Genomic DNA, 23,416 nt, shown 5'->3' with positions numbered 1-23,416 from the left:
TGTAAGATCAAGCTAAATTTTAAAGACAAAAAAGAGAAAGATTAAGATTATCAATTTGTATTTTAGTGGCAAGTTTTGCAATGATATCTACAGTGAAATTGTTTTTCTTTATTTTTCCTGGAGGAGTGGGGACTGGGGAGGGTTGGGTTTCGAAAGGTTATTATATGAATTCTCCCTCTAAATCAAAGTGCAAAGAGGTAGATAACCCTCTAGATAGTTCAAAGAAGTTACAACATATGCCATACACAGGTGATGGGAAGACAATTCCAAATGGAGTTATCCATACCATACATGTAAGTCGACTAGATTTAAGACTCACACAGGTTAAGAGCAAGTTCATTAATTAAGTCACTTGTACAAGACAATATCATCATCACAATAGAAATGTCACTTGTACAATACAATATCATCATCACAACAAAAATTCCCCTCCATGTACATTTCTTACCTATACAGTTCTTTCCATCATTGGTGGCATACCCTGGGGGGCACCGTCTCTGTGGTGAGGATGGACACTCCTCACACGGACTACCCCAAGCAACCCCAATACTTCCACAACACTCAGATTTAGTCACCAAGGCCTGGGCATTATTTTCACATCGGCCATTGTTAATTTCTAACCAGCATGATCCCTTTCTGTTGTCTACAATACATTATGCAATAAATTTTAAGAATTTTTCTTAAACTAATATAAGATTTACAATTCAAAATGCAATTTGCATATATTTTACATATACATGTATTCACATTCACTGTGTGTATTCTGCTTAATTTCTATTGAAATCCATTGCTTGTCATTTGCAACTATGAAGATATATTCTATTTCAATCTAGTTAGATCCCGTTTTTAGTGCCTGTCTGTCTGTGGGTGAGTATGCACAGTTTTAGTGCCTGTCTGTCTGTGGGTGAGTATGCACACAGTTTTTAGTGCCCGTCTGTCTGCGGTTGAGTATGCACACAGTTTTTAGTGCCTGTTTGTCTGTGGGTGAGTATGCACACAGTTTTTAGTGTCTGTCTGTCTGTGGGTGAGTATGCACACAGTTTTAGTGCCTGTTTTTCTGTGGGTGAGTATGCACACAGTTTTTAGTGTCTGTCTGTCTGCGGGTGAGTATGCACACAGTTTTTAGTGTCTGTCTGTCTGTGGGTGAGTATGCACACAGTTTTTAGTGCCTGTCTGTCTGCGGGTGAGTATGCACACAGTTTTTAGTGCCTGTCTGTGGGTGAGTATGCACAGTTTTAGTGTCTGTCTGTCTGTGGGTGAGTATGCACAGTTTTAGTGCCTGTCTGTCTGTGGGTGAGTATGCACATTCCACTAACTCTGAGACGTATTGCCTGGCATTGTTGATATTGCTGGAAGATGTGTTTTCTGGTTTACCTTTAATTTGATTTTAAAATAACAAATAATGCTTTAATACCTATATTTCACGATGGTCAATACTTATAAGTTTAGAGTTTGTCATTCTTGGACTATTTTCCCTTTACCATCAATATGGAATCATTACAAAATATGAAGATAATGTAGTCAAAGCCAGGTATTTTAGATAACTTTTAATATCTATTTTTATGTACTTAAAAGTATTTTTTTAAATAAATACAGAAAAATCTAAATAAACAAGATACCCATGGGCCACATTGCTCACCTGAATCACCTTGGCCCATATTTAAAGATTTTCCCTACATGTTCGCATGAAAAACTTTGATCCCTATTCTGGCCCCAACCTACCCCTGGGGGCATGGTTTTTACAAACTTGAATCTGCACTATGTCAGGATGCTATCATGTAAATCTAAACTTTTCTAGCTCAGTGGTTCTTGAGAAGATTTTTAAAAGATTTTCCCTATATATTTGTATGTAAAACTTTGATCCCCTATTGTTGCCCCAACCTACCCCCGGGGGCCATGATGTTAACAAACTTGAATCTGCAATGTCAGGAAGCTTTTATGTAAACATAAACTTCTTTGACCCGATGGTTCTTGAGAAGATTTTAAAAAATTTTCCTATATATTTGTATGTAAAACTTTGATCCCCTTTAGTGACCCCACCTACCCCCAAGATTTTTAAATGACCCCACCCTACTTTTGCATTTTTGTTATTATCTCCCTTTTGAAGGGAGCATGATCCTTCATTTGAACAAACTTGAAAGTTCTTCACCCAAGGATGTGTTTTGCCAAGTTTGGTTGAAATTGGTCCCGTGGTTCTGGAGAAGAATTCAAAAATGTAAACAGTTTACAGACAAACGCACAGATGAAGGACAACAGATTATCAGAAAAGCTCACTTGAACTTTCAGCTCAAGTGAGTTGAAACAAGAGGTACTGTGAGCAATGTTTAATAAGAGAGCCCCCCGCTTACCCCAATCTCCCAAAGGGTGTTGTTAATAGGTATAAATTACCTCTTTCCCGAGTGTAAAAAAGAAAGGGCATGACAAACCTTGGGTAGTCTCTTCTCCAGGGAGAAATTGTTAAGAGATGAAATTAAATGTGCATTTTATTATGATCTTGGCTTTGAAGGGGAACCTTTGTTGAAGGATATGTAAGACACCCCCCAATGGATGGCAGGCTAACAGGTTAATATTGCAAACTTCAGTATAAACTTCAGTATTATGATCCAAAAGGTATCTAGGAACACAGCATCTCCATGTGATGAAAAAATCTGTTCAAGAATTTAAATGGAAACCAAATTGCTACTTTCATGTCCAGTGCTCTTGACCTTTGACCTCAAAATCGATAGGGAACATCATCATCCCATTGGTAGTCCATATGTATGATATGGTGTCTGTAGGTGGAAAGGATAACGCTTTAGAGCCTGGAAACCAAATTGCTATTTCAATGTCCAGTGTGCTGGACCTTTGACCTTTTGACCCCAAATTCAATAAGGAACATCTTTGTCCCATGGGTAGTCCATATGCATGATGTTGTGACTGTAGGTGGAAAGGATAACGCTTTAGAGCCCTGAGACCATTGCATCTACAGACGGACGGATGGACAGACGGACAACCCAATTCCAGCATACCCCCCCCCCCCCCCCCCCCAACTTTGTTGCGGGGGGAGGGGGTGTATAAACAAATCAGGTATAAATTTTTTCTGCAATATTTGTGACCTTCATATCCTTGGTTTATAATAAACTGAGACAAATTGGAATTCTAAATGATACCAAGACATATTCTGCCAGTGGAGTCCAGCTTTTTTCCAGGATCCAGACAATCACATCTGAAACTCCCAGGAACATTGTTACAAGTCCCTCCAACACATGGGTTGTTGTCTATGCATTCATCAATATCTGTAGATGTTAAAAATGTCATATCTAATTTTCTTTATATTAATTTTCTATAAATATAATTTTCTTTATATTTCATATCATAGCAATAATTACTATATAGTAATTTGTAGACCTTCTGATTTTCATTGCAATACAACTTGTAATAAGATGTGGTTTCCAATGATTACATCATTACCTTCACAGATTATGGAAGCCGGATTAAGACGGAAGCCTGAGGGACACGTGCAGCGAAAACTTCCTATAGTGTTTTTACAGCTTCCCCCATCACAGTAGTTAGGGTACACTTCACATTCATCTAAGTCTATAATAAAAACATCTATATTTGCATGTATCTCAAAACTTCAAATGATCCATATTTTTCTGAAATACAGACTTAATCAATTTAACCCCGACATCAACATCACTCTGATCACATTTTCTAATACATTCTATAAATCAGCAAACTGAGTCTAATGTTATCCATGTCATGTATCCGTAAAGCTGTTAGTAATTAACCTAACATGGTTATAAGTTTCTTTCTCTAACCAAGACACTTTTTCCTTGTGGGATTAGGAGTAAACCCTTTATCACAAACACATCTGTAGGTTCCTCGTAAATTTTCACATGCTCCATTTTGACAGATATTTGGATTCAGCATACATTCATTGATGTCTGAAAATAAAAGTCAATTTCTAAAATCATTGAATGCACATCAAAATAAAGTGCAGTGACACAGCACATGATACATTGGTTGGCTGTTTATTTTAGATCCCATAAAAAAAATTTCACTCATGTTGGTGAAGTACCACAAATTTAGACCTATGCTTAGCACTCAGGGCCTTAGCAGTGAGGGTACTTTAATGTGCCGACATCTACTGTGACACAGGACCTCCGTTTTTAGGTCATATCCGAAAGACCCATGATTTTCACTTCTGCCGAGCATTTGGCAAAGGAGCAATCACTACCCATATCTACGTCTTAGGTTTGGCATGAGCAAGGCTTGCACTCACGACCTCCTTGTTACAAAGCAAACACTCAATCACTGAGCTACCATGACCAGTTGGCACATGATATGCCTGTCAGGAAACAATACTAAAATTAAACTAGAGATTGTTTTTATGAAAAACAAATGTCTCTCCAGCTCCCCAAATTGAAAGTGCTCCAAATGAAACCTCCTCCCCTTAATGTACTGCACGGTATGGAGGAGAAAGCATGAGCAGTAACATAGACATTATGAACCGATAAGCCAAATAGGAGAAGTGTTCACAAACTATTTTACACCATCCACCCCTCACATCCACTATAACTTTAAGGATAACAATTGGATCCTCCTGTCCCTACAATATGCACATTTGCAAATGGCAATGAAGCATTGTACAAAGTTTCAAATCTATCCGATAAGCCATATAGGAGGAGAAGTGTTCACAAGCTATCTAACATCCTCCACCCCTCTTAGATCTGCTAAAACTTTTAGGAAAATAAATTGGACCCTTCTGTCCCTACAATATGTACATTTACAAACGTCAATGAATCTTTGTACAAATTTTCAAATCTCTCAGATAAGCCATATAGGAGAAGTGTTTACAAGCTATTTTACCTCCTCCACCCCTCTTAGATCCACTATAACTTTAAGGAAAATAATTGGACCCTCCCATTCCACCACTATGCACATTTACAAATGGCAATGAAGCATTGTACAAAGTTTCAAGTCTATCCGATAAGCCATAGAGGAGAAACGTTCACCAGATTTTGTGACAGACAGACATACAGACGGTAAGACAGACAGACATCGCTGTACCATAATATGTCCCGTCTAAAGTCGGGTGTATAAAAAGTATCAGCAGCCCCAAGGGCTATGAAATCTACACACAATTTCCTAATTTTTCGCCCCAATATCATGTGACTTTCTCTTACCTGGAATATCCTTACAGAGCCGTGAGTATTGAACTTCTCCTTTCTTTGGACATTTTTCACATCTAGGTCCCCAAGCCTTTGAAGCGTCATCATCCATACAACAGCACAGCGACTTAGACATCGGTACAGTCAGGGCATTGGAACAACGGCCTTTTCTGTACTCTAGGAAGCAGTTCCCTTGTCTGGTATCTGATAAGGTATGTCCATTTTAAACCAACATTATGTACAGGCCTAGGCATTTTTCAAATGAAAATCATGACCTACGTTCACCAAGTTGCGTTCAGCTGATCTCACTGTTTACTCTACATTCAATCACTGTGTGTTCACCAATCACTCACCGTATAAGTGGGAAAGCAGAACGTACCAGGGACTGTACCTATACCCATTCTATATCTCAGAACTGGAGTCATGGCAAGTTTTGTCATCACAATTGCTTCATTCTACCTACATATATGCTCAGAGTGCCTATCTTGCTCTTTAATGAAGGCATTAAGGGACATTTTCTTACCCAAACAAGTCTTCCCATCAGCCTGTAACCGGAAACCATTTGGACACTCACAACGAAAACTTCCCTGGTTGTTTATGCAGATTCCATTCACACATGGGTTCCTGAGGCATTCATTAACATCTATATCAATGATAAAACATGAATGACTAATAAACTTCTTATATTCAATTGTCTTTCCTTTGAGTTATGTCCGAGTACTTAATTTAATGCTGAAATATCTGCAACAATTCATACTCAGATTGTTAATTTTTTTGTTAAATTCAAAACTGAAACTGCAATAGCAGAATCTGGAATGTCAATTCTATTTATGCTATAAAAAAAATACAAGAGTACCAGAAGTCACAAGCTTTTATAGGGTGTTTTTATTAAAGAATGTTTTCTATCACCATGAGGACATTGATTGGCAAACATGGCAAAAATGCGAAGAGTTAATTGTGAACTATGCAGCCATCATCAAGCTTTCACAAAACACCACTAATACTTTTGTTTGTTAAGGATTTTAAAATTACTTGGGGACTGCTAGGCCTATATTTCAACAAGTTAAAACCTCTGGCTAACCTCCCTTATATTCCTCAGAGTGACAGTAAGTCAAAGATATCCAGCTGTGAACCTCTAGCATGCTGGAGTACTAGGCCTAATGCTGGCATTTCAAAGGCGATTTAAGCAGACAATAAAATTTAACAACTTCACCTATCAAACGCCTTTGGTAGGGTATATTGAGACATCTGTATAACTCTAACATGAATGTTTTGAAAACAGTTGTAAATGGGGGAGGGGGGTGCAAATTTGGTATTGTAATGGGCAATTAATATAGCAGGGAAAATGTTCCTGACAAAACATTGGTCAATATAGTGTAAACAGCAATGAATCAATTGGTGCTAATATGAAAATCAACTGAAATCGTAACAAGGAATATTGAATTTATTACAAAAGTCACTGGGGCCTTTTATGTAAACTCTACTCACCAAGACAGGTTCTGCCATCAGAAGATGATGTGAAACCTGTGTTACAAACACACTTGTAGCCACCATTTAGGTTTACACACACCCCATGTGTACACATGCCAGTTCGTTCACACTCATTATAATCTGAAAACAAGTTAAAACAGCAGGTATATTGTAATGATTAGATTAAATTCAACAGTTACATTTCATTAGTATACTAAAGGTATATTCTTTAGCTGTGTTTTGTGACTATTTCCTATTGTACCTTAAAGATTTGCTTGGAGGTGACCAACTTATCGAATTTTATTACTTTTTTTCTGTATGTACCGTTAAAGAAACAATTTTATGAACCTATTCAATGAATAAGAGATTTTCAATCCCCCACAACCACCAAAAACAACATTGAACAAGAAATGTTTGTAAAACATATAATTATGCCCCCCATGGTGCAGAATTGAAAAGGGTTATACACATGCATCATTTAACTGATAGTAGTGCCAAACCAATTCAGATATTGAGCAGACAATAACTTCCTATGTCAAGAGTGGATTGACCATGTGACCTAAAAATCAATAGGGGTCATCTACTCCTTATGCTGTACCAGTGTACCAAGTTTGGTGTCAATCAAGTAATGATTCTTAAAATATAGAAGACAATATATTACTATGTCCAGTTTAACCCTTGACCTTTGACCATATGAACCCAAATTTTATAAAGGTCATCTACTCCTATCATGTACCAGTCTACCAAGTTTGATGCCTGTCAAGCGAAGCGTTCTCAAGATATTAAGCAGACAGTATTTTCCTTTGTCCATTTTGACATTTGAACATGTGACCTCAAAATCAATAGGGGTCATCTACTCCTGAAGATGTACCAGTGTACCAAGTTTGATGTTTGTCAAGCAAAGGGTTCTCAAGATATCGAGCGGAGAGTATATTCCTATGTCTAGTTTGACCCTTGACCTTTGACCATGTGACCTCAAAATCAATAGGGGTCATTCTTCTCCTGAAGATGTACCAGTGTACCAAGTTTGATGTCTGTCAGCAAAGGGTTCTCTAAACATTGAGTGGTCAGTATATTCCTTTGTTCAGTTTGACCCTTGACCATGTGATCTCAAAATCAATAGGGGTCATCTACTCCTCACAATGTATCAGTGTACCAAGTTTAATGTCTGTCAAGCAAAGATTTCTCAAGATAATGAGTGGATAGCATCTTCCTATGTCCACAGTAGATTGACCCTTGACCTTTGGACCTGAAAATCAATAGGGGTCCTCTTCTACTCGTAACCAACCCACATATGAATATTACAATGAAGTGAATTGTTCTCAAGATATTGAGTGGACAACATGTGGTCTACCAACCTACATACCAACAGGTGCAAAGCAATATGCCCCTCTTCTTTGAAGGGGGCATAAACAGATAAAATGATTTTTTCAACAATTTCCCCCAAACATAGCCATGTGCTACGAGTTTATATCGTTTTTCCGAACCCGCGCTATGAACCCGGAAATAGTATTGTTGTGTGATAAAGTTAATTAAGGCTCATTTTTTGAAATTCAAAATGCGAGATACATGATACTGTGGAATCATTAGAATTCGTGGTGGCTCAATTTTCGTGGAATTCGTGGGTACCCCTCCCCAACGAATTTACATCTTCAACGAATAAAGACAACTAGTATACAAGAATCTTACAAATATATAAATCCATGACATTACGTCCCCACGAACCCGTAACAATTCAGCAATCCACGAAAATTGGCCCCCACGAATTTAAATGATTCTACAGTATAGCACATTGATAATGATGGCATAAATTCCAATCATCATTGTTAAAGTTTCCAGAGCATTATTACCTAGGCAGTAAGCCCTGTCTGGTGACAGTTGGTAACCCTGGTTACAAATACATCGGTAGGATCCTTCTGTATTCTGACAACGACCATTTCTACATAGTTTACCATTCTCTGTGCACTCATTTATATCTACAAAATCACAATTAAAGGCATGAAATAATAAAACACAAAATTCAACAAGAGGCCCATGGGCCACATCGCTCACTTGAGTCACCTTGGCCCATATCTAAAGATTTTCCCTATATATTTGCATGTAAAACTTTGTTCCATATTGTGGCCCCAGCCTACCCCCGGGGGCCGTGATGTTAACAAACTTGAATCTGTACTATGACAGGGAGCTTTCATGTAAAATTGTACTTTCCTAGCCCAGTGGTTCTTGAGAAGGAAGATTTTTAAAGGTTTTCTTTATATATTTGTATGTAAAACTTTGATCCCCTATTGTGGCCCCATCCTAACCCCAGGGGTCATGATTTTAACAAACTTGAATCTGCACTATGTCAGGAAGCTTTCATGTAAATTTCAGCTCTTCTGGATCAGTGGTTCTTCAGAAGAGGATTTTTAAATGACCCCACCATATTTTGCAGTCTTGTAATTATCTCCCCTTCGAAGGAGACATGGCCCTTCATTTCATCAAACTTGAAAGTCCTTCACCCAAGGATGCTTTGTGCCAAGTTTGGTTAAAATTGGCCAAGTGGTTCTGGAGAAGAAGTTGAAAATGCAAATACTTTACAGATTGACAGACGGTGGACAAAAGGCGATCAGAAAAGCTCACTTGAGCTTTCAGCTCATGTGAGCTAGAAAGGAGCATAAATATATCCAGCAGGAAGCCAAAAAACAATGGATCTGAAAAAAGAATACATGGAAAAGCTTACACAGAGGAACATTGGCACCAAATGTGAAAGAAATAACATTAATCTTCTTTTAACCGTGAGAATCTTTTTTTTTTCATTTGTGAATCGCCAATGAAGTATATGTTCATGACAAGTAACATTATTAAACTAGGAAGAATTGTTTTAACACACTAAAATTGATGTCTCCCCTTCCATTTTCCATGTTTTTAAACGACTTGAGAAGAAGGTTTATAAAGATTTTCCCCTAAATATTCGAATGTAAAACTTTGATCCCTTATTGTGACCCCATCCTATCCCTAGGGGCCATGATTGTAAGAAAATTGAATTTGCGCTATGTCAAGAAGCTTTCATTTAATTTCAACTTTTCTGGCTCAGTGATTCTTGGAAAGATTTTAAATGACCCGCCCTATTTTTGCATTTTTCGTGATTATCTCCCCCTTTGAAGGGGACATGACCCTTCATTTGGACAAATTTGAATCCCCTTCACCTAGGAATGATTTGTGCAAAGTTTGATTGAAATTGGTAGTCTACTCCTGAAGAAGATTTTAAAAATCTGTCACTGTAATTTATGTGGTGGCCACCACTTAATTTATGTGGCAGCCACCACTTATTTTAACTGGCAGTGGTGACCGCCACTTATTATCTGGTGACCGCCAGATATATTAAGTGGCAACCACTTAATTCAACTGGCGACCACCACTTAATTTATCTGGTGGCTGCCACTTAATTTATACAATATTTCAAATCAATTTTTAATTTATGTAGCGGCCGCCAGATAATAAGTGGTGGCCGCCAGTTAAATGAATATTAATTCTATACCTTGGCACAGTATCAGCTTCAGTAACTTACAGACACCAACAAAATACCCGGCCCCTCTTACAAGTGGAACACTAATTACATTATCATTTAACATTCATTACACATGAACAGCTCTGAATGAGGACACCTACCATAACAGGTCTGCAGATTGGATGAGGGACGGTAGCCAGGTTTGCATTCACATTTGTACCCACCATCCATATTCACACACCGACCATTAGAGCACATCCTGTTTGTGGCACACTCATTTATATCTTGAACAGAAAGATACACACTCATGTTTCAACTCTACCATGTTTTCATACTTTATACAAGCAATCGTACAACAATTTGCAATTATTGAAAATGTAATTCGGTCTGAAATTGTTACAATTAAATCCATTCCCTTCACATTTGAACAGCATGGTTGAAATCCACTTTTCAAAAACTAACTGTTCCAAAATTTTATCATTTAATCAAGTTTTTTTACATGATGTACCTGTACATTGACCACCTGATGACAATACATATCCACGATTACAACGACATCTGTAGCTGCCAGGGGTATTAAAACAACGACCATTTCCACATAATCCTTGCTGCTCAGAACACTCATCTATATCTGTTACATAAATATACAAAACTGAGTCACCAGAGTGGCCTAGCTGTTCTTGAAGAAATAAATCCAGTTCCCAATTACTAATCCCATAAATGCTACACCCTGTCATAGCCTTACAATTAATTGGCCAATGACCATGATTGTAACAATTTCAAATACTACATGTAATTTTAATAGTCTGCTGCTTTAATGGTCTAGAAAACATTTAGACTATATATTTTCCTTATTGAATATTCTGTTTGTAGTCTTTGCACTATGGGGCATGATTTGGACAACTTCTAATTTACACAACATGAGAATACAAGTATCATACAATTTTAGTCTTGCTCTTATTGAGAACTTTTTTCCTACAGGTTTTAGTGTATTAGGATGACTATTGTGACTTATAGATAAATTCATATATATATATATATATATATATATATATATATATATATATATATATATATACACACACACACACACACACACACACACACACACACACACACACACACACACACACACACACATTAAAACATATGCTTATTTAAAGAGACACGTACTACTGGTACAACTCATTTTGCGCAAAAATCATGAAATGACAATTTCCCCAGAGCTTTCTTAAAGAACAAGGTACAATTGTGTACATAAAAAGGCCAAAAAAATTTCTCTGATTTAAAAGTGTCTTGAATCGAGCTTGATATGTGTTTTGAATAATTAAGTTAAATACATGCCAAGCATACTATCTCAACTTAAATCAAAGTTATTTCTAATTTTATAGCATTATTACGTCATGAATAAGAGTTTTTCCCGCCATTTTATAAAAAAAAAGCGTTTGATAACTGTTAAATTTGATCCAGATTATTGCTTAGGAAAAGGTGTGCCCATCCGTCAAGCAAAATGATATATATTGTGTATTAAGAGAAGACGAAAAATGTATTTGAATATAAATTTGCTCGACGCATGGGCTGTATGTTTTCTGAGAGGAAAACACCCTGAATTTATGAAATTTTTCATTGATTTTAGCATTTTTGGCAATTTTATGCCAACTTCACGCTCCTGTCATACAACACAAAGCAATTTCGGATCAAATTAAACGTAGTTTTGATTTGCTTATATATTCCTTATTTGAATGCCAGATTTTGGGACGCCTGCTGAATTTATCATCTATTTTCTGGGCCAGATGACAGTAGAAACTGTACCTACTTCTTTTGTTGCATAGTTGAATGTATGAATTTTGTGAAAATAACACTTATCTAAATTTGAAAATTCTCATTTTAACGCAAAAATTAATAGTTTTTGACGACCTATACAAAAAACATAGAGTCTCCTCCTTTCGGTCTTCAGACGCATGCGCAAAGACAGTAAACACACAACTTTGTCGTCATTCAAAATCACATGATGTAAATATACATTTAAAAGTCTGAGTCAGCATGAAGAAACCTTTGAATTCTGGATGATCTTCAAAGCGCAGTGGATCCAAATTGTCATTATCGATATGATTTTTATCATTTTATCAATACATGTTTTAAAAAACATTTGATTAAACTATGGAAATTGAGCTGTAGTGTCTCTTTCGAAAAAATGAAAGGAATTTAGAAAAAATAATCTTCTTTGAATTATTTCTCATATCTATCACAGAAAAAAAAATCTTAGGAAAACACTAGGTTTTAATGACACAAGGCACAAAATTAGAACTTAAAATTACTTCTAATTTGAATATTGCAGAATTTCAAAAAGAACAATGAAAGAAAGCAAAAGTGAGCAAGTTCACATACCCCACGCTCCAACATTGCTTGACAGTGCCTCACATAATGAATGGTAATGCTATGCATTACTGCAAGAACAGGACAGATGGGCTCGAAATTCCAAGTTCAAAAGGGGCATAACTCCCAGAAAAATTATTGAATCAGAATATCCAGGGAATATGCACATCTACACAGTGTGTCCTTATTAACTACAAAGTTTCACAAAATTCTGTTGAGCAGTCTCAGAGGCATTGCGCTGACAAGAAAGGGACTGACGGACTGATGGAAGAGTAAATAACATTATACCCTCTGCAACTTTGTTGCGTGGGGTATAATAATCTGGGAAGTTTCTGCGTAGCTATTTTTAACATTCTCTCATCATGAAAAAATAATGAATACTTATAGTAAACTTTCATTATATATTTTTTGCCAAATTGATTGATTAATGTAATAATTAAAAAGAATAACATATGAAATAAATTTTAGCCCAAGGTCTAATCTGGGTATTTGTTGTTTTCATTGTCTGCCATGAGGTCTACTGTTAATGTAAACAAACGGAATCAAGGAAGCTTGGTCTGCTACTAAACATGATGATATCAATATAGATATATGATAAATAGTAATATCAGTACATGTATCATACAAGTACTGCAGCTTACAAAACATGTGTCCTGTGTTCTATAGACACTACATGAGGGGTGGGGGCTTGAATGATTTAGCATGATGAATGGATTGAAACAATAGCAAATATTAAGTAAAATTAGCCCAAAATTAAACCCAGTTTGTTGCTTTGATTGAATGCTACTGCTAAACACAACATAAACATCAATGGAAGGCATTGGACAACATCATATCATGGAAGATCTGCATGCTAATCAACATACGGAACAATTGTCAGGGCTCGAAATTAACATATGCCCGTCAGTCTGTGACTGGATTAAAGTCTGGCGGACTGACTGACATTTGTTTTAGTCAGTCCAATGGGACTGGTTAATTTTCTAATGCATCATTTTGGAAAATATACTTATGAAATTTAATACACACATTTGGCATGCTTCTATCTGTAGATATCAGACGAATCTGATTCGTAAATATAAATCCCACATTCAAGTGTTACAATATTGTCTGAGGCGCATATTGAGTTAAATTTCATTTTGATAACATAAATTGTTTAATTATTTCTGGAAAACTCTGTTGGACTGGTAAAATTTTTTTCTGCGAAATTATATACCCCATCAGTCCGGCTGGACTGGTGACATAAAAAGTTAGCTTCAAGCCCTGATTGTGACAATATGAGTATCACATAGGTATACTGCAGCTGAGCATAAAATTAAAGAATATATACATGTATTCTGTATATACATGTTCTGTTTTATAATTCAATTCAAGAGATACTACATATTTATTGCCATGGACACACATTGGGAGGGGGCTGAAATGGAGATCCATAATGTAAATATAAAATAAATAACATTTTTCAGAACATGGCATTATGAACTGCAATTGCTGATGACTACTGTCATATTTTTCATGACACACTAACATCCATCATGGAGTATGCAAGCATATCAGCAATTCAAGTTCACACAGAATATCACAGATGCCTTTTCTTAACAGGAAATTCCACAAGATCACAATAAAAGAATTGATTGAGAGGTCAAATACTCAGAAATATATGGGGCTTTAGCACATAACTAAATAAACACATATCCAAGTAAAATTGTGATGACAATCAAGCATCACAAAATGGCCATGCTTTGTGGCATTATTTACTAAGATCAAGGTCCAAAAATAGGTCAAGAAAGCCAAAACTAGATCAAGAAAGCACAGACTTAACTTGATTTGTAATCCATTGATAATAAGATCATCAAGAACAAGTTTTCAATTCAGTAGCTGCAAGTATAGCCAAAAAACATTCTGTTCTCAAATAGAATTGTTCCATTCCCACACCAAACCATTCAGTGTTCCATTCCCAGACCAAAATGTTCTCTCTCATCTAATACCATTCCTTCTAAATAAAGCGTTCATTTTCTCAAACTGTTCGTTCCCACACCTCTTCATGCTGGTCAGCATATAAGGCCTTCATCAGAGACTTCCATGCTGGTCTGTCACGTGTCCATCTCTGGACCTGACCCCATGTCCAGTTGTTCTCCTTCATTTCTTTCTCCACTTATCTCCTCCAGGTCTCTTTTGATCTTCCTATCTTTCTCTTACCGGGTGGTGTCCATCTCAATGCAACCCTTGGGATGAAGGTCGGTTGCCTTCTACATATGTGCCCTATCCAGTCATTTTCTTTTTAAGAAGATGCATAGTATTCTGCGAAGACAATGGGTCTAGAAGGCATTTAGCTTGTTTGAAATGGCTTTTGTTTCTTTTCAGTACCATACAGGAGGACCCTAAGCACATTACCCTTAAAGATTCTAATTTTGGTGTTGGCGCTAAACTTTGTTGACCTCCAGATGTTTCGCAGTGCAGCATACGCTCCTGTGGCTTTAGAAATTTGAGCAAGTACATCTGCCTCTGAGTCCCCATCTGTGGTGAACATATTTCCTAGGTACATGTATACAAGTCTGTGACATCTTCAATTTTTGTACCACTTAGGGTGATGGGTTCATTTGATTTAGTGTTGACCTTCATGATCTTAGTTTTGATGTTATTGATTTTTAGGCCAATTTTTCCTGCTGCTTTTACTTGCTGGTTGTTTTTTTTCTTGTATGTCACAGTGTCTGTGGGATAGCAGTGCTATATCATCTCCAAAATCTAGGTCTTCCAGCATTTCTGTTAAGGTCCATCTGGTTCCCGTCCGCTTGTTATTGGTGGTTTCTCGCATGACTCTGTCGATGCAGAATGTGAAGAGAAGAGGGGAGAGCAGACATCCCTGTTTTACTTCCGTCTTCAGTTTGAACTCTCCCGAGGGGTTTGATCAACAGATCACTCAGGCATTTAGGACTTTGTACAGCATCTTAGTGATGAAGATGAGTTTATCTAGAATCCCATAATGACTGAGAATTCTTTCTAATGCAAGGCGGTTAACACTGTCAAAAGCTTTCGTAAAATCGATAAAATTGATATAAAGTGTAGAGTTGAACATTCATTGCTCTGTTCTAGTATTTGTCTGAGAGTGAATATCTGGTCGACGCACGACCTTCCCTTCCTAAAGCCGGCTTGTGCTTTACGCAGTAGAGGATCTGTTATTTCTGTGATTCTGCTTAGAACTTTCATGGTGACCGAGAGCAGCATTATCCCTCTATAGTTGTTGCAGTTTGAGAGGTCTCCTTTTTTGGTAGTTTAACTATAAGGGCCGTTTTTCAGAGATTTGGTGTCTCTTCTGATTTCAAGATCTTCTGTAGAATATTTGTCAAGATGGAAGGTGTCCAGTATTCTTCGACCTTGAAAAGCTGACTGCATTTATCTGGTCTATACCTGCTGCTTTTCCATTTTTTTTTAGTTTTGTTATAGCCTTTTTTACCTCTTCTACACTGGGTGGATCTGTATTAATGTCCAATGTGTCCATGCCTCGTTCTTCAAAATGTTCTTTCCAGCATTTCAAAATTTCTTCTTCTTTTGATAATATATTTCCTTTTCTATCTCTAACTGGTAAATCTGATGAATGACATTTACCTGCAAGTGTTTTTGTTATTCAGTAGAGGGTCTGCATATCTTGTTTAGGCCAAATAAAATTGAAATTACAGTTCTCAGGCCCCCGAACATCCGTTTTGAGGTTGTCGCATTGCAGATTTTTCAATAAAATAAAAAGTTGGTAATGCGCTTATGTATCTATAGGGGAAAAATCCACATTCATTCTGAATTTCACATTTTGCATTCGGAATTCTCTTGCATCTTTGTAACTTCTGAATCACAGCAACTACGGTTCATGAGTAAAGGTTATATACAACTTCTTACTCCAATTCATAAGGTTCCGTAATAGCATAGTGACTGAAAATTGTAATACCACGTCTACCCAAATATCCCAGCCATTTAGACCGGTGCCATTAATTTCCCATATTGACTGTATTATTCCAAATCGTCAAGTACCAATGTTAATGTGGTTTGGATACAACTAGACATATCAAGAGTTGTCAGACTTGTTATTAGTATATTTTGTGTACTACAGTATAATTTGTCCAAACCGGCCTCTGAGTACTCCGGCGCTCTGTCAATTCCGGCCACAAAATATAGTCCCTAACATTTCTTTAACAAATCCTTTATTAATAATTCCCTGTACTCCGGATACTGCGTATTCTGTATATCGGCAGGCTTACACAGTCCCAACTTCTATCAATTAACTTTAATTATCCTGTGTAAACCGGCCCCTCGATGATACACCACCCTAATTGTTGCGGTCAATTGTATTCGGTGTACCAATTCAATTCTTTATTGTCCTTGAGTTATACGACTCATCGGAATACATCTAGTACATGTACATTTGTATACACAATATATCAAATTGTATAAGATAAACCACAGGTGAGTGGACAGGAGAAGATTATAAGGAGAAGAAATTACAAATAAAAATAATATATATGTAATCGCATTATGAGATGCACATGTTATTAGAAAAATACTATAATTATATTATTGATTTACAATGCTAAACTTTGTATTTTCACAGCTTGAACTAAGAATTTTCCCAAGTTATTGAGTTCTTTAGTATTGTCTAAACTAAGGAGCTTAATTAATTTAAAGACACTTGGTTTTGTGTAATAAAAACTCTTAATATATTTCTTTCTCAAATCTTTGTAAAATGGACATTTCAGGATGAAATCAAACTCATCTTCTATATCATTATAATCACATAATTTACACAAGGTCCCAACTGCTCGTAATTAGCTCTAATTATTGCATTTAAACCAGCCACCCCACGATGACCAACCTGTCGGTATTCGGTCGATCACACGCGGTGTACACAAAGGGTGTCTCAAGGGAAGCCACAGATAAGTAAAAGAGTGCAACTGGCTAGGAGTCGCGATCAGTTTAAAATAAAACCTGATTTTTAGGGGGTGCACTTTTCAATTATGACAGCACCACGCACGAGGTAATGGCCCTCCCTCTAACGACAGAGACGAGAACTGACATTAAAAGACAAAGTTCAATTAATAGATGAATTCGATACATTCTTGGAATGAAATAAAATTGGCAACAATCCCGTTATGTTTTCCAAAAGCAGGGTTTCCCCTCGTGGACTTCTCGGAGCTCTACGGCGAGTCAGACAGTGATGATATGCAGTCAGTTAGCACAACTCGCCATGTCCGGTCGATCACTCGGCATTGCATTAGTTTCCGTTTCACAAATTGAGACAGTTGAAAGCGATACATTTACAATGAAATCTGGGAAAGACAAATTTTAAACGAACACAACACAAACTTGACGAACGTACATAATGTAGCACTTGATAACGGCGATGATGTAGACGAAATCGACAATTTACCAACAGAAAATTGCGCGAATAATTCCCAGATTTTAAACTGTTTAATAAAAATTGAAACTTTTTCAAATGAGAATGACAATAAAACACTGACATTTATATTTTTACATTTTGAATTCTTTTGTGATATATTAAAATGTTAGCAATCATTACACACGTATGCATAGATAGTGAATACAAGGGAAGCACCTCTCATTCTTGTCAACATTCTGCACTCCAGACTCTGTGCAAACCGGCCAATTTCTTTGGAACCACACATAGCCAGTTTAGACAGATTATACTGTATATTGAATTATCATTTAATATCAGAATTAATTTTTGAGCCTCTAAATCGTTTTGGGTCATTCATTCTTTTTGGGGTATTTATAGTGCCACTGGTCAAAATGGCTCTCAAAAGTGAAAGTGCAGACGGTTTTAATTTTCAATCACTTGCAGTTGAAGCTATTTAAGAACTCATTTTACAAATTGGGGCAAGAAATTTGACTTAAAAATTATATCGAATGCTGCACATTCTTTGTAATAGCTTGTTGCAATGCTCAAACATTCTGGTTAGTCATACAGTGCCAGCTAGGGCCCAGCTAGAAGTCGACCAAAATATAATAGGCATTTTTCCGAATTCATTTCTGCATATCTTGGGAAGTATATGGAATTTTGGGATGAACTTTGGTAGTAATCTAGATTGTTTATGTGTAAATATTCTAGAATACAGAGCAGAAGTTTATATCATTTGGTTTATTGTTTTTCTCATCAGCTAACTTGGGCACGCTATATATTTAGAGCTCTGCAGTCTCTAGTTCAGATGACAAGGCCATAAATTCTGTTGTTGATGACCAAGATAAAGGAAAGTCTATTGTGTTTATGATTCATGTATAGAACTTTTACGTTTAAAGTTCTTCCCCCAACAAGTTCGGGATTTAAAATAATGCCTCCCTCATCTATTTTATTGCTGATAAAAATGAAAAAAAGCTTTCCTCCCTTATCTGTTTTCAAGAAAATTGGCCTGAGAACCAGAGAATTCATTTTATGTGGCCTTAGATGTAGATTGTTCTGCTTCATTAGCTAGTTTTTCAGTGTATACCCTCCTCTACTTTTGCACTCTTCTTTACTTCCTTATCTAAGGCCCGGTATTTTGCCTGGAGCTGATATTTTTGTCTCTTTGATTTAGTTGACACATTTTCGCTGTTCTACTACTCTCCACGTGTTGTCCAAGATTAATTTTGTCTTTTTCCTCTGACCAAGGTGGGGTAAATACAACTTGTTCCAGCTCTTATATATTTAATTCTGTACTGTATGTGATAACCAGGTCAAATAATGAATACACCTCATAATATATCTTAAATTCAAACCATATATGAAGCCGCGGACCGATGACACGACATATCTTACAAACTTTGCCTTCCTTTCTGTCATATTCCAAATTTATGTATGATAACCTCAAAACACCAATCTTACAATAAAGATAACAATCATTTACATTTGATAACTTTGATTAAAGTATGTTGTCTCTTTTGAATTATATATTGTGACCTATATCTTGATTGGTTAATTTGGATATTGAATTTCGAAATTCATATCCTAAATCTCGAAATTCGAATCTCAAATGAAGAATGAGCCTTCTGGACTTTCGTTCGTTCCCAAACTGTTCAGCGTTCATTCACCATTCCACTGGTGTAATAGTACACTTCAAGGTCTGTAAACTGCTCTATAAATTATATCAAGTATTAGAAAAACATTAACTTGGACAGATCATGGACTTGACTTGATCAAAGGTCGGGTTATCAAGAGGCACCTGTACACAAATTCAAAGAATTTTTTTCACGTAATTTAACCAAAAGTTAAAACTTACAATCATTTCTACCTGATGGATGATTACCTGTGCACCTGTCTTTGTTTGTTGTTGGTTTGTATCCAGGGTAACACACACACCTGTAGGAGTATTCAGTAGGCTCACAGCGGGCATTCACACACAGATTGGGAAAAAGTCGACACTTGTTTCTAGTAATACCTCCACCACTCCGACAGAGTTCCGAGTGCGCCTCTGTAAAAGCAATTTCATAATAGAAGACATGATATATCTCTGCCCTCAGTAGTTTTTTCTGGACCAGTGGTTCTTGGTAATAAGATTTTTAAAGATTTTTCCTACATATTTGCATGTATAACTTTGATCCCCTCTTGTGGCCCCACCCTACCCCCAGGGATTATGATTTTAATAAACTTGAATCTGCACTACATATGTATGTCAGGAAGCTGCCATGTAAATTTCAAGTTTTCTGTCCCAGTAGTTCTTGAGAAATTTTTTTTTAAATGACCCCACCCTATTTTGCATTTTGTGATTATCTCCCCCTTTGAAGGGGACATGGCCCTTCATTTGAACAGACTTGAAAGCCCTTCACCCAAGGATGCATGTCAAGTTTGGTTGAAATTAGCTCAGTGGTTCTGGAAAAGAAGTTGAAAATGTGAAAAGTTTATAGACAAACTGCCAACGGGTGATCAGAAAAGCTCATTTGAACGAAAAAGTATGGAAAACTAACTACAACAGAATGACAGATGGAAAGGGGTAATACTTTATACTATCATCCTTCAGAATAATACAGTCAATTTCATTGGTCGGGGGGCTGCTCATGTGAAAGGAGACAATTCGTGATGTCTCCATCATGTACAGATAACTCTAATAAAAGTACATTAAAAACATGCAGGATCGTTCATCAATAAATTTTAATAGTGACGTCAGTGTCAACATTAATGGTCACAAATAGCAATTGAGAAGATGTTCCCATTCTAATCCAATTTTGTATTTCACTTGATGGTTACTTTTTTGTTTTATGAAATACGTTACAAAATGTCTACAACTGACGTACGTACATTATGTTTTTGTGTAATTCTATTATGATGTCACAATCGAAAGCTTTCCATCTCATAAATGCTGATTTAACTGCCCCAAACCTCGGTGTTTTGCTTTGTTTAACATATACATCTAATAAATGTATAACATTTGAGTATAAAACAAAATAGTTTTGGGTAACATACAATTTTGTTGACATTTTACATCATAAATATGACACTAAACAATTTTTTTTATTTAACTTCTAGATTCTTCAGGGCAATAAATCTATTATGAACTGTTTAGCAGGGAAACATTACAAACTGTCCTGTCTTAGCAGCGCTATCATCGTGTGATAACCCTCGTCTAAGACAGGATAATTTGTGATGTCTCCCTGCTAAACAGTCCATAATTGTATAATATGACCTGACCATTTCATGGCATGGGCATAAAAAATATTCGAAGTGGTTGGATCCAACTACAATATTTCACACTTTTACCTTTTCCTGGTTCAGGACAGATTTGGCAGTTGAAGATGTCTCCCCAGCCCTTGCCAGAGTCGCAACAGCAGTCGGCCAAAGATAAGCGGGGTACCATTGGCTGGAAACATCTGTTGTTTACAACCTGTTTAAAGCACCTCTTCTTCTGAGTTTCTACAAATATGTATTCATACAAGCACATCACCAACTTCACGTAAATGTAAACTTTCCTGACCCAGTGGTTCTTGAAAATAAGATTTTTAAATGACCCCACCATATTTTTGCATGTTTGTGATTATCTACTTTTTGAAGGGGCATGACCCTTCATTTGAACAAACTTGGAAGCCCTTCACCCAAGGATGCTTTTTCCCCATGTTTGGTTAAAATTGGCCCAGTGGTTCTGGAGAAGAAGTCGAAAATGTGAAAAGTTTACAGACAGACAGATGACGGACAACGGGTGATCAGAAAAGCTCACTTCAGCTTTCAGCTCAGGTGAGCTAATTAGGGGAGGTAACTTGCATTTGTTCGCGGCACAAAATCAATCCAATTTTTCGACAGGTGTTACCAAGAGGTATTATGTAATCAAAGAGTGTTTATCATCTATTGTGCCCATAATATGCAGGTGAGTGCAAAAAATTTAACAACACTCATTAATTCTTGAAATATTGGATATTTCATCTGAAGTAACCTGCATATATAAAATTACATTATCACTGTATCTGCACTCTTCCAACAGTGCAGAGGTGCAATCACCATCAATCACAGAATCGTGCAGCTGCAATGTACACAAAAAAGGGCATTGTACCAAGAATTTTAAAATTGCTTTCAACATTTCAAATCATTGAAAAAGTTGCATTCTTATGCTCTAGATCTTAATTTCATTACATTATAGAATTTACATCACTAACAATTAATTATATACCACAAAACACTGTGTAAATACTTTAAAATTACAAAATTAGAACTACTCAACTTCAACGTATTTGAGAATTAACAAAGGCAGTCCTATCAAGTTGGAATTAAATGCAAACATATGACTAAATTTTCAGTTAAGAAGTATTTTGAGAACAGTTGATACTCTTAATTCCCAGGTGATTCATTTGTAATTTATGCATTATATAATCAAAACCCCTTGACTTTCAACATGTTTGTTTACGTCTTTGACATGTGTATTCTTCTGAGAGCCTTAGAATCCCTCCTTCAATTAAATGACTCTCTCACAATGCTCTCAGAGAGTGATAATGTTAAATACTGCTTCTGGAGAGAACTGTCAAGTATCAAAAGCTGCTGAGAAGTATAATCCATCACAGATGATTAAACCATGCATGAGGCCTGTCCCATAATCTCAGCTTGCATTTACAGGAGGCCTGCCAGATAATCTCAGCTTGCATTTACACGAGGCCTGTCAGATAATCTCAGCTAACATTTACACACCTCTCAATTTGGGTGATTGATAGCAGGATATCTGTTCTATATACAATATGTACATATCCGACTTTCAATTAAATTTCATCATTTCAAACAAACAATAAACAACAAGTAGACAGTGCCCCTTTGTGATTCCAGCATACATACTTCTTATAAAGACAGTACTTATCTAGTTAAATAACTGTTATATCAATCACAACATATACAGATGTACTATTTGACTATTTCAAAATGACATTGAATTTCATATTTACATTTCCAATGTTTTTGCTTTCAATATCTTTACCAATTGAAATGAGAGCTATTTCCTAATGAATGAGATGCAGATATCAACAACGCGCTTATGAATTTTGATAAATATAGTAGGTCTATTTTAACGACTGGGAATCCCAAAAGAAATAAAAGTAGAATGCAAATATAAAAAAACATATTCTATTTTTGAAAATACATGATGGTATGAACTGCAATGCTTCACACCAGCACTAACGCACTTCATTAAGTAGGCTGGTGTAAAGTATTGTGTGCAGTTCATGCCCTCTTGTATTTTTAAACTGAAATTTATATCTTTATTAACTATAGAAAACTTCATTGATACATTAGTGATGAATAAATAAATTTGGCATTGTTGAAAAATTTAAATACAAATAAACAAGTTTTATCAGATATGATACAGGCAACACTTTTTACAGTATCAACTACATCTACTGCTAAACAAGAATATCAGTAAAACTGATGGATGCTCCCCAAACTCCATCTAAGCAATGAACTACCTCATATAATGAATGACTCGCACAA

General features: G+C 36.4%; 1 protein-coding gene across 1 annotated transcript in view; it reads right to left on the bottom strand.

Moving 5' to 3' along the window:
• LOC125652346 (fibrillin-2-like) overlaps positions 1–23,416 on the bottom strand; it is a 143,288-nt gene that overhangs the window by 75,088 nt on the left and 44,784 nt on the right. The window contains exons 8-19 of the mRNA XM_048881492.2: positions 21,215–21,367; positions 19,767–19,931; positions 10,619–10,741; positions 10,272–10,394; positions 8,474–8,599; positions 6,642–6,764; positions 5,677–5,796; positions 5,169–5,357; positions 3,801–3,926; positions 3,451–3,576; positions 3,150–3,275; positions 449–643 (exon numbers count right to left, since the gene is read on the bottom strand). Coding sequence (XP_048737449.2) covers positions 449–643; positions 3,150–3,275; positions 3,451–3,576; positions 3,801–3,926; positions 5,169–5,357; positions 5,677–5,796; positions 6,642–6,764; positions 8,474–8,599; positions 10,272–10,394; positions 10,619–10,741; positions 19,767–19,931; positions 21,215–21,367 — 1,695 coding nt within the window. The remainder of the gene's footprint in view (positions 1–448; positions 644–3,149; positions 3,276–3,450; positions 3,577–3,800; positions 3,927–5,168; positions 5,358–5,676; positions 5,797–6,641; positions 6,765–8,473; positions 8,600–10,271; positions 10,395–10,618; positions 10,742–19,766; positions 19,932–21,214; positions 21,368–23,416) is intronic.

Source organism: Ostrea edulis, chromosome 5 (genome assembly GCF_947568905.1).
Source record: "Ostrea edulis chromosome 5, xbOstEdul1.1, whole genome shotgun sequence".
NCBI lineage: Eukaryota > Metazoa > Mollusca > Bivalvia > Ostreida > Ostreidae > Ostrea > Ostrea edulis.
Note: the sequence above shows the minus strand (reverse complement) of the source record. Positions and strands in the feature narration are given on the sequence as shown.